This window comes from Aythya ferina, assembly GCF_964211825.1.
Source record: "Aythya ferina genome assembly, chromosome: 3".
In the NCBI taxonomy this organism is placed as follows: Eukaryota; Metazoa; Chordata; class Aves; order Anseriformes; family Anatidae; genus Aythya; species Aythya ferina.
Genome location: NC_140298.1, coordinates 56,020,457 through 56,032,573, shown reverse-complemented (window position 1 = coordinate 56,032,573; position 12,117 = coordinate 56,020,457). Strand labels below are relative to the sequence as shown.

The 12,117-nt window shown below is 44.2% G+C and overlaps 1 protein-coding gene across 3 annotated transcripts; it reads right to left on the bottom strand.

Moving 5' to 3' along the window:
* Positions 1–660: 660 nt before the first annotated feature.
* Positions 661–11,732, bottom strand: RSPH3 (radial spoke head 3). Of its 3 annotated transcripts, none has more exons than XM_084514517.1 (9): positions 11,562–11,732; positions 11,344–11,431; positions 10,470–10,608; positions 8,934–9,079; positions 8,193–8,396; positions 6,690–6,852; positions 5,556–5,642; positions 2,996–3,265; positions 661–1,112 (listed from the first exon to the last, which is right to left on the bottom strand). In XM_084514517.1, the coding sequence occupies exons 1-8, from the start codon at positions 11,681–11,683 to the stop codon at positions 3,003–3,005; spliced, it is 1,212 nt and encodes a 403-aa protein (XP_084370643.1). In that variant the 5' UTR covers positions 11,684–11,732; the 3' UTR covers positions 661–1,112; positions 2,996–3,002. The 3 variants fall into 3 exon arrangements, with proteins under 3 accessions (XP_084370643.1, XP_084370644.1, XP_084370642.1); XM_084514518.1 differs by lacking the exon at positions 661–1,112 and having other exon boundaries at positions 2,898–3,265; positions 11,562–11,621; positions 11,679–11,714; XM_084514516.1 differs by lacking the exon at positions 661–1,112 and having other exon boundaries at positions 2,898–3,265.
* Positions 11,733–12,117: the final 385 nt, after the last annotated feature.

Sequence of the window (12,117 nt, the reverse complement as noted above, 5' to 3'; positions counted from 1 at the left end):
CCAGGGCCCAGCACAAAGCCCCCGCTGCCAGATGAACACCCTGCCACAGGTCAGAGCAGTGCCTGCCTGCACTTTGTCATGGTGGGGTGGCTGCAGCCTGTCCTGCACTGCCAGATGTACTGTCCCCATGTCCCTTGCCCACACCCCTGTGTGATGTTGCTGGGGCTGTGAGCAGGTACCAGGAATGAGGAGCTCCTGCTGAGGACAGGGATCAGGGAGAGTTGCTCTGAGGGGACGGTATCATAAGGAGTCTGATGAAGTTTCTGCTCCATGGCTTTCCGGTTCCGTAAGACATAACCTATTACAGCAAACTTAACCTTGATACTCCCCAGTCACATTAGGACACCCTTCTGTTCCTGTGGAAACCAGCTCATCACTTACCTCAGAGTAGTGACTGTATCTACTGTGTTTGATTTTAATGTAAACACCAAAAGTAAAGCTCCATTCTAGAACTGGAGCTTCTTCCCACCTTCAAATAGCCCTCCTCATTCTGTGGTAAGGCTGTTATTGGTCCAACCCCCCTCACATTCACTTTGTGTGAAGGTTTTTAAATTCTCAGCGCCCCAAAGTTCCCTTCCAGCCTTTACAATTCAAGGCAGAATTCATCACCTAGCCTTTGCCCCTCTTTCCTTTCCTCCAAACGAAGAAACAGGCAATAAATAGTAAATGACACCATCAATTTCCTCTCCAGGATAGTATGCCTAAATAGTACAGATACATTAAAATCAGAACAAAGACATATATAGAGCACGTTGCAGTACGGTTCTAAAAACCTGTAAGAAAAGGGAAGTCTATAAAAACAGAAAAAAAAGTATTCTCAACTTTCTTTCAAGGCCATGCTGGCTAAGTTATTTCTGTCTAAACTAGGTCTGCACAAATACAACAGAAGGATAGAGCCTCTGCAGCAGCCTGAATGCAATAGAGAGGAGATAATCTTGCTCAAGGATTTTTGCATGATTCAGCTCCTGGTGTTTGATAAAGAATGCGTATAAGTCAGCTACAAGGCTCATGTGTTCTCGGTTCTCATTGGCGATGTCTCCTCTTTTCCTCATCCCCCTCAGCACGAAAGCCAACCAGCAATTACAGCCTCTTGGTAGGCAGAATGGAGGTACCTGTGGAGGATGAGTGAGGTAAGGGAGTTCAAAGATGAAAGAAGGGGTTGAAAGAGATGAGAGAGACAAGAGACGGGTTAGTTGTGGGAATGACAGTAACTGTCACAGTTTTCACTCACGTGTGAATTCTGGGTGAGTACAAACACATGTAGAGATATCCAACATGAAAGGCATTGCTTTTCAATTAAAAAAATAAAAAAGAAGTGAAGTTAAAAAGAGCAGGTGTTAACATCCAAGAATAGAGGCTGGTGAACAAAGCGTCTCATCCTGCCACCAGACTGTTGGTTGTTCTCAAGAAATGGCATCTGAGTGAATGGCAATGAATGCCTAACATGTCTGAGAAAAGGAATACAGTAATGACACCTTATTAATGACAACTTACTCTCTCACAAATATCTCATCATCTCTCTTTGGGACCCTTGCCAAGGGATCAACTGATCACACCTCCCAGCCCTCTGATACAATCTCCAGAGCTTCACACAGCAGGCAGCACACAAACGGGAGGGCACACACATGTGCATGCACCCACCCTCACCCCGTGGTGTCTGTGAAACTGAAGTGCTGCAGGGTGACCCAGAAAGCCCAAACCCCAGCCCTGGTGGCAGTACACAGGCGGTGCACACCCTCAGCAAGTGCCTTTGGTACAAACTGCAGCACCAGGAGGCTGCAGGACCCTGAACATGGACGAGGATGATAACAGCTGCTCTAAAACCAGAGTTACTCTCCCCAGAAGGGCAGGTGCTTCTGGGTCCTCTTCACAGCCCCCTCAGAAACCAGGCACAAGGTTCCTTCTGGCATTCAGCTGTGTCTGGTGGGCCCCCTGCAGCACACAGGAATTGGGAACAGCAGCTTGCAGGAGCTGGTGCCTCCCCTACTCATGTCCACATGGGGACTCGGTCACAAAAGCTCCAGGCACAGCGAGTGCAGACTGGCAGGCTTCCCCTCTTTGTGTTTCTAACCCAAAGTACAGAACTTCAGATCTCCTTGTTCACCAGGAGAATGCCATCAGCCAGTGTTTCACCTTCCACCACCTCTCTCGTGCTCTGAGGTGCAACTTAAAAGGCTTTGGTTTGGGAGAAGTGCTGGAAAGAAAGAGTAAATGGCATTGCAGCACTGATGCACATTGATGAACAGGAATGCCCCACTTGTAAAGCTGCCTGGGGAGCAGCCAGGGATGTGTGGCAGTGCAGGTGCCTTCTGTCAGTTGTGTCTGGTACCACTGTGGAGGAGCAGCATGGAAGGGTGGTTAGAAGGAAATCTGAGGCTGGGCTTAGCGCGAGGCTCCAGCCCCTCACCAGTGCTGCAGGCGTCAGGAGGAGGCTGAAGGGGATTTTGCACTGACACAAGTGCCCAGTGGCAGAACTTTGAACTTGAAGACCTTCAGGAAGAGCTGCCTTTGCCCTACCGCCTGCTGAGATGCCCATAGAAGTTGGTCAGGGGAAGAGAGAATAACATGAGTGGAAAGAAAATTTAAGTTTTGCAGAACATTTCTACACATTGTAGAACATGTTACAAAATGTAATATTTTGTAGTTACATTTCAAAGTAAGCAAAATAAGGACATCTGTTCTGAAAATATTATCAAAGCACTCGCAGAGGCTGCTAGGATGCTCTCAATACTCTTCTCATGTCCTTGCATGGGTTGCGGGACAGCATTAGTTTTCAATTGTAGATGTCCCAGTTTTTTGATGCGTTGGATTGTGTAGAAGAGGATAGTATTTCACTGCCACTCATTACTCTAGTAACCTCCCTTGATTCTTTCAGATTGAAATCAGCAAGGCCAATATTTGGAAAACATCCTTTCATGCTCTACTGTGGCTTAAGCTCATCCTTCAGAATGGATGAGCAGCACGACACTTGTAAATAGGTAGGACGATGACTTGCCTCCTTGTTACTCAGTTTCCAGGTCCTCTGTTTCTGCTTGATCGTGTTCCTCTAACTGGAAAGAGATGCGACGTGAAAGCTGTTCCTCAGCAACAGGTTGGTCGTTCTCTTCACTTGCTGTGACCGGCAGGTCAGCAGCTTCTATCTCATCAGCCTCCTGCGGGGCTGCATCTATGGGCCCAGGCTCTTCAGCAGAGGCCTCGGTCTGACCAGACAGAGGTTCCTGGCTAAATGCATCCAAGCGTTTTTCAACCACTGTACGAATCAAGGCTGAAACAGAGAAAAATACCATTAACGAACACAGTGTAAAAAACCTGTAATTTGAAATTATTTATATGTTACTGACATATGAATTCTTATGCAGGAAAAGGAAAAAAAGAAAAGAAATAACACTAAAACTAAAGAATACTTGAATAAGAAAAATCTTCCCTGTAGCTGTAGCCTAATTGAAACCAAATGAGCAGTTTGCATTGAAAGCAGTGATTTGAAATGGCTCACGTGGATTGCCTTGTTCATTTCCTCACTGTTGTCTGGTCACTTCTCAAGCAGGTCACCCTGCCAGGAAAGGGGACCAGCCAGGTTGCGTACAGTGTGATGTTTTTGGCACAGCGTAATACTGGAACTGTGGGAGTCATCAGAAAGATTTTCTCTTTCTGAAAAGCAGCTGTAAAACATCTGCTCTTTATTATTTTTGATACTTAGCCCTTGTAGTTTTTTTTTTTTAAACATTATATGTCTTCCAAATCAATGAACACAACAATAGCTCAACACTCACTTTGTAATACATAATTTAAATATGGCAAATAACAAGGCCAACAATGAAGGAAGAAGGTGTTAATATAGAAGACAATGTACAGGTGCCAAAAGGAATTCCATTGTTAATTCTTGGGTTGAGTTTCGCAAGTAAAAGAAGGAATGGTCATCAGAAGGCAAACACAGCCACCTTAGACTGTGGGTGCTTCCCTTGTAGTTCTTTTTTTTTTTTTTTTTTTAATTGGATGGTGATAAGATAAACAAACCATTTAAGTAGCTTCTACATTCAAATAGGTTAAAAATGTATCCTTAGAGATTTCTCCTACGCTTTTGCATAAGATGGAGAAGAAGCCACAATCTCAGCTGCGGCTGTCTGCCTCTACAAAACTTGTTTGAGAAGGCAATCCACAGTTCCTTTTGCAGAGTTAATGTTTATTCAACAATGCGTGATTGGGTATAAGCCAGGATACACAAAGGATAAGTAGCAAAACAGGGGCTGCTGGTATTACTTATTAGCCTGCTCCAACTGCTCTGTACTTCTAAGAACTGGTGCAAGACCAGGGTTACTGGCAGTAAAAATTAAACAAAGATTTAACAGGAATATGATGGATGTTCTCATCAAGACTGCATTCTGGAGCAACATTTTCCTTGGGATGTTTATTTAGTGGTCACATACAATACTTCTTACTTAACAGGAGAGAAAATTCCCTCCCTTCTGAAGAGCTGCTTTAAGAATCCTTGAGTAAACATATAAGCACATGTATCATAGGATAAAATACTAACAGGCCAGATGTGATTATCCAAACTGGACCTCAACAAAGGAAATTCAGGGTCCTGGTTAAACTGAAAATTAACCCAGAGGAAATGAACACGATTGTAATTTAAACCCAAAATCACAGCCAGAGGTAAAACCACAAGAATAAAGACAATGCAAGTATAAGAAGTGGTTTGACCTAGGGCCACCAAGGTGGACACAAACTCATCATAATTTTGTGCTTCTACACAAGACAGAATTTATATTATCCAGGTATTCAAAGCAGCCTCTGAAGACTGACCAATAGACAAACCTGCATACTTAGCTTGAATTAGACTGAAAGACAGCAGAGAGTGATATTTTAAATCTATTTCAAAAGCAAGGACATGATTATTGACTGCTGAAGAAGTAAGCCCTCGTTTTGATGAGAAGTGTCAGTCACCTAACTTCTCTGTCAGTCATGGCCAAAATTATCCTTCTCTTCTTTCATTTTGGATGAAAGGAGTAGCACATTACTCTGTAGCTCAGGGAGTTCACACAAATGCACTAACAGACTTTCATGTTATACATGTGGCTCTAGAAAGGGTGGGCTTTTCTGGTCCCATTGGCAAAATCAGGCATCACACAGAAAGCAACACAGCAACGATGGCTGTGTAACACACATGAAAAACAAGTTTTTATAGCAGAGAAAAGAATTGGCATGCTTTAACTATTCTTATTCTGCCAGAGGTGTTGTGTCTTCCAGCAGCAACACATCTCTAACAGTATAAAGCCAGTAGTGCAGCATGTCTGACACTTCCAGTATTTCAGCTGAGAATCAATTATCCAGATGGCCGCCACAGTGGTTTTCCCTACTTTAAAAACATATTTAAATAGAGAATAAAAACAAGAACAACAAAACAAACAAACAAAATAACACACTTGGCCGCTGAAGTTCTTCCTAATTCCTTCTTTAGTCCACAGTGACCCTGTAAATGTCATATTTGTTCTGACTGGGGAAAAAACAACTACAAACAAGCAGCCCAGACTATATTCCAGGATTTGGTAACTTACAGTCAAGCATCATCCTTCCCAGAACCTTCTTCTCTAGTGTTTCTTCCACTTCTGTCATCAGCCATGGAAGGAATTCTGTCTCAATATCTGTATGAATTTGGCAGGAGGAAAGCAAGAAAAAGTATCTGTTTATTAAGGATGAACAACAGGATCTCAAGGCTGTTTTTCATTTGCTGTGATTGTTAAGGGATGCACATCCTTGCCAGAAAGCACTTGCTTTGCAAGAGCCAGATGAAACCCTCTCAGGCATTACTGGGTGTCTTATCTCCTCCCTCCTTTACTGAGGTTCCTCCTTATTACGGACCTGAACCAGAGTCTTCTCACCTCCATTGATTTTCAAAGGGGCCTGGCACCCTCGAACGGCAAGCACAAACGAGCAGCACAGTAATGTTCCAGTCAGATGAAAATAACTATCCTGAACAAGTCAGGAGAATAACATTTCCTGCTCTGTTTTCCAAGTACATCTGGCTTCTGGTCTGCTGAAAACGTTTGTTCCCTCTGACTAAGGAGCTCTTGCTTCCCCCAGTCACACTCTTTGTATGCAGTGGTCCCAAACCCTGTCCTGCTTGAAGAATACACTCATTTCTGCATTTGCTCCATGGCTCCGTTCCCAAGCTGTGGTCTGGGCATCTGTGCAGGGACTGGGGAAGTGGGACGCAGCACGGTAGCCCATAAGAAATGCTGCTTACTCTAAAAGCTTGGAAGTCACAGAGGTACAACTCCAAAATTATTTTCAGAGCCTAATTCTTATTGACTATTTTTCCTTTGCTTTGATAATCATTAACGAAGATTCAGAATGATGTCTGTCCTTTGTCTGACCTATCAAAATGCATTTAATACAATTCTTTCTTTCTCTACCAATCCTAACCACCCATTTATTTCTCTCAAATCAAAAGCACCTCTTCTCATTAAAGCAAAACTGTCAGCTCTTGCTTATTCTTGATAACTTGTACAGGTGAACAATAATAGTTTTCAAACTCAGAGTTTTTTAAAAAGAAACATCTGTGCAGCCACAAATGTAAATGAATGAAATCTTATTATATTATTCTAAATAATAGGACAATAAACTGTATTCTAAGGCTGTTTTGACTTTCATATTACTCACTTCACATAATAATAAAAAAAAAGACAAACCTCTTTCTATAGGATCATAGAAAAACCCACTCTCACGAAGATTGCTGAAGACTGAAGGAATGAGATCAGTCAAGTAGCGTTTAGCAAACGCCCAAGCTGCAATTTTTTCTGTTGTCTCTTTCTGTTTCTGTAGCATTTGCATGTGCTGGAGTTTGCGACGTTCCTGTCAAGACAGTATGGCATGTAAAACTTTCAGCCCTTTAGCTGCTACTCCTTTGATCCAGATTTTGAAGAATGATCACAGTGTGAAACTCATAAATAGTAAAGATAAACAAGAGTACCAATACTTAAGACTTCTAAGCTAAAGGCCAGTATTTGTGGCCTCCTACTTTCACAAAAACTCCTCATAAAAAAAAGAGTGCTTGAAAGCTGTTGAGGGATTTTTTGAAACAGCAAAAATCCCATGACTTGCTGTAGCTGAGCAAACCAAGCTACCAGGGCAACTATGAGAAGTTCCCATGACAGTGTTCCCACACCGCACAGTTGAGGAATTCAGAAAAATATTGTTACCAGTAGCTGGCTTCAAGGACAAGGTCTATATGACTGCTAATCACAAGGGGGTTGTTTTCTTGCAGGTGGGGTTGTTTTCTTGTAGTTGTTTGTCTGAGTGCTTTTGACCAAAAATCTTGTGTGAAACACTGTCCGCCCCTGTTAAGTTCAGTATAAAAGTTAGGCTATTCGGGCAATAAAATGGAGCATGATCTGACTCTGCTGGTGTCTGTCGTGCTTTCGGCCGTGCTTCCTGCAACAGAAAGCAAGCCTGTACTCAATCTATGGAGTACCACAAGGACTAGAGGATTCCTTTGGTGTACCTTTTTAAATTTTGTCAAGTCTGTAAAATAAGGGCCTTGTGGCCTAAATGAAATCTTTCTCTGATACTGTATCATGCACTGATTTCAACTCATTACTTTGTTATTGCAGATAGAGCTGAATGTTGGTCTAGGAATGAGCTGAGGTTGGGTGATTTCCTAAACTTTTCACCTTTTCTATTTTATATCCTATTTGTCATAGGAAAAAATTAAAACTTAGATTGGTCCAGGAAAATATTCAGAACCCCAATATATAAAGCTGTTGAAGACTTGCCATTGCTGTTTATTCCTACTTGCTAGATACTACTAATGCAGTTTTGCATTTGGAGATCTTGAGAGGTATGTGAAAAGTGAAAGTCTAGGAGGTGCCTCTTATTTTCAAGCATTCTGACTATCCATTTAGCAGTTATCGTAAGAAAGTCTTGAGTAACAGCTGCACCAGGTACAGAGGAAAACGTTGTCAGGTTTGGCCTCCTGATCAGGTGTCTGAGTACGCCAGGTTGCTCGAGTATGACTGCTCCAAAGGAACAGAACAGCATGGTAGTGCTGGCGCATGAAAGCAAACAGTGCAGCTTGACAATACCCTTTCATATTCATCCAGCTTACTTCACAGCTTGTCTTTCAGTACTGGAAGTGTTTTCCTCTTGCCTGATGGGCACCCAGGCAGGCCTGGTTTGCTCCTCATAAGCCTTACCTTCTCCTCCCTGTATCGCCTGTCCTGCTCCTCCAGGCGCTGCACCTCCGCCAGCTCGGCATTGCGCAGTTCCGCATAGGCACGCTGGTGTGCCCACAGCTGGGCCAGCTCTTCTTCCTCCATGACTTCCAGCAAAGCTTGCTCCATGGTCTTCCCAACCAGCACTTCCAGGATCGGCTCGACTTCAATGTCAAAGTCAAACAGCTGGGGATGGGGGGCAGCGGGACAGAGATAAATGACCCCTGAGCACAATCCCTCGCAACACCTCAGCAAGGAGCAAAGGAGCATGAACAAAGCACTTGTGCTGAAGGGGGTGCCGAGAAGTGCAGCTGGGGGCCCAGTGTCAGCTAAGGCAGGAAGCGTGAATGCCACCCAGGATTAAGTGATGAGTGGGCTGGAGTGAGACACCACACCCCCCAAACTGCAGCCACACGGGGCACTGCCAGGGAGAAGCAGAGCTCTCACCTACACCCTACTGCTGCTCCCTTCTGTCCTTCCAATCCCCTCTCAGGTTATTCTGCTCTATTTCTGCAGGGGAGAGCATTCTCAGCATTGTAGTTCCTAGCTGAAAGCATCAGAACCAGTGCACATGGAGAAGCACTGTCCTTAGTTTTGCATGGTTTCTTTTGCATGTTCTGTGAGGAGAATTTCACTCCTGATTTTGCGTCAATTTTGCCTCAAACTTGTTTCATATAGGAGGCATGTTTTGACACTACCTGTGGACTCCACTTTGCTTCATACCTCTCCTTCTTCTATTTGTGTGGCCACATCTCTTCCTGTTTTGGCTGGTATGAAGAAAGGAGTGGGTGGTCTGTCCAAAAAGGCATCTGTTTGACATTCCGTATCAACCTCTATTGTCCGGTCACTAATCTCTTCCAAATACAGCTCTAGAAATAAAAGCATAATGAATGCTCTAAATAGGATTCTTTTTTTATTTTAAGTCTCAACTACTCCTTATTACTGTACAGGGTGAATTATATCCAAATAGTGCAGTAAAATGTCTTCCATAAAGCAAAAAAAAACAAACCAAACCAAACAAAAAAAATGACCTAAAGCATAGATCAGTTTGCTGCACAGGCCATCTACGGACACGTACTTCGTAATGTCTCCTGTGCTTCTTGGAAATGAATCCTAGAAACACACTTCTATCACCAGGTTTCAGAGGAGTGTCTAGACCATTTCAGCCCACCTTGCAGAATAAACATTTCTTGGTAGATGTAATGGGATATGGCAATTTCAAACAGGGACAATGATTATATATCTACTAACCATTAATATTAAAAAAACAAAAACAAACAAAACCCCACATTTTTCTCCGCTGTATGAAAAACACTGTGTCTGTTGGGTTTAAAGAATGATTGTCTACTTCTGGCCCCACCAGCACTGACCTTGAGGTAACCACGTGTTACATCTGTAACAGCATGCAGGTAACTTGAATTATACCTGTCCTCTACTACAGAGATAAATAGCCTGGTTCATAAAATGAGGTCTGTGGAGGACTTAAGATTATCAGCATTAGTCAATGGGAAGGATAAGAGACCAAGATACCCACACCAGATGGCTTTCTTCTGCATTTTTCAATGGTGAAAAGCTGCTGCATACATCAGAGGTGGTATAGGAGGTTCAGTGGCACTGGGGGACAGGGAACATTCACAAACCAAAGGCCATATCTGATTAGCACGTGCCACAGCTGTTTGACCATTTGTAAGTCAGCCCAATCTGAAATGCTTTTCAGAGGAACATAGCAATGCATTACACTTACCCCATGATTACTCCATATTTTGGCTTTGCAACAAATAAAATTATTTTCTCACATATAGGGCAGTCTCTTATTCTAAATTAGGGCCACCGCCCATCCTCTTTCTCCTACCCCTTCCCCATTAACTTTCAATAGTGATCTTATTCCTAGATATGACTGCATTCTTTAGAAAAATAAAAATTAAAAATAATGATTAAAAAAAACCCACACCTCTACCTGTGGCATATTCCAAACATCTCTGAAGACAGTAAAAAACAAAAGAATAAATGAAGCAATCCTGACTACTGTTCATGAATGTACGCTGAGAACTGAAAAAGAGAACCTCTGCAAAAATGTCACTCTATTTAGCCAAGTTTATAAATAATTAGATAGTACTAAAAATAGGGGGGTTATAGTGGTGAGGCTTAGAGAACCTTAGCTGTCTGTGAATCTACTGATTGCATCATCCACTTAGTAAGTGAATATAGATCAGCAAGTTTTTTAAAAATTTGATCTGAAAACAAAATCCGTCCTTTTACCTGTCTGCACGTGAACATGCTCTCTGCCTTCCACAGGCTCAGGTGTTAGCTGCACTTGCTCTTTTGCTCTCTTTCTAGCCAGTGCTTTTCTCCGTGCTTCTCTCTGCCTTTGAATCTCAAACAGATCAAGATGGGTACACTGGACAGGGATGAACGTAAAAAATATGTTACCATACAGTTTGTACTTGGAAATATTACTAATTTCTCTCTGTTGGTAAATGAACATTGTTGTTTGCTTTTAACACAAGAAGCATAGTATTTCAGATTTGCTTCTCATGGTAACTGACCCTACAGTGTCAGCTCCCTTTAAGACTGTAGGGCATGAAACTAATAAGGTCTGGTGGCTACCTATAGGCACGTACTAACAGCATCTCACACCAAGAACAATCAACTGCTATTTGGAAGTGGATATTATATACAGAACTTTGCAAGATAAAGCATATTAAAATGTTGTGTTCTTGTTCAGTTGAGAGTATCTAGGTGACCCTTTAAGAAGGTCAAATGGACTTAAGTCCAGTTGTTCGTTAGATAAAAGATCTTTATTGCTGATGAAGGAAAAGAAGCCCATACTCACTTTTAAATTCAGTACTGTGTTTGCCAACTGAAAGGAAAACACCTTTGGAGCTTTGTAAACAGAACATATGTGAAATTTACCATAAGAAACAGCTACCGAACAACACAAAGCTATTTCCACAAAATCACTTTTTAAAACCAGACTACTTTAAATTCTTATATGATCAAAGCATAGGGCAGAGCAGAGGGGGTCAGTCCCCTCTTTTGAGTTTACCCCAAGACTTAAGTTTCCCGAGAAGTGATGCTACAGAAGCAGTAGCTTTTAGCTCGTATGACCTACATTAAAAAACCAAAACCATACCGCGGGGATGACCTGCAGGGCGTACGTGTTGCCGCGCACCACCCTCGGGTCGTACATGAGGTTGGCATAGCGGACGGGCTCCTTCTCCCTGCAGCAAGGACAACACCACCACACCCGCGGTTACAGAGGCGCAACCCCTCGGAGCCGGGGGGGGCTCCGAGATGCCGACAAACCTCGGCTCCCCGCGGGCAGGGGCCGAGCAGCCCGCTGGCACTCACTGCGGGGCGGCCTCGGGCGGCGGCCGGTACTTGGTGCGGGCGGGCAGGGCGCGGGGCGGGCTGCAGTAGCAGTAGGGGACGGCGGCCGGGGCCGCAGCCCCCCGGCGCGGGGCGGGCAGCATGGCGGGCAGCCGCCTGCCTCGGGCCTCGCCCCGCCGCAACCGTCTCCAAGGCAACGGCCCCGAGCCGCCCCTAGCGGCCTCAGAGCCGAGGGAGGGCCGCGGAAATGGCTCGAATTTCGGGCTTTTAGGGCGGGTTTTGGGCAGTGCGGAGCTGAAGCGCCGGGCGGCGCTGTGGGTCCTCCGTCTGTGGGCGAGCTGCCGAGGGGGTGGGAGGTGGCGGGGTGAGCTTGTGGCGGTGGCTGAGCCTGATCCGCAGTGCCCCGGGGTGGGAGCCTGCTGGAGCGCACGGCGGGGCCTGAAGGGCAGCCGAAAACGCTCTCCGCACACGCCGAGGTGGTTTTTTATTTATTTATTTATTTTGTTTTGTTCTGTGTTGTTTTCCCCGCACACCAAGCGGCGTGGGATTTGGACGCGGCGAAGATGTAGTGTGGTAG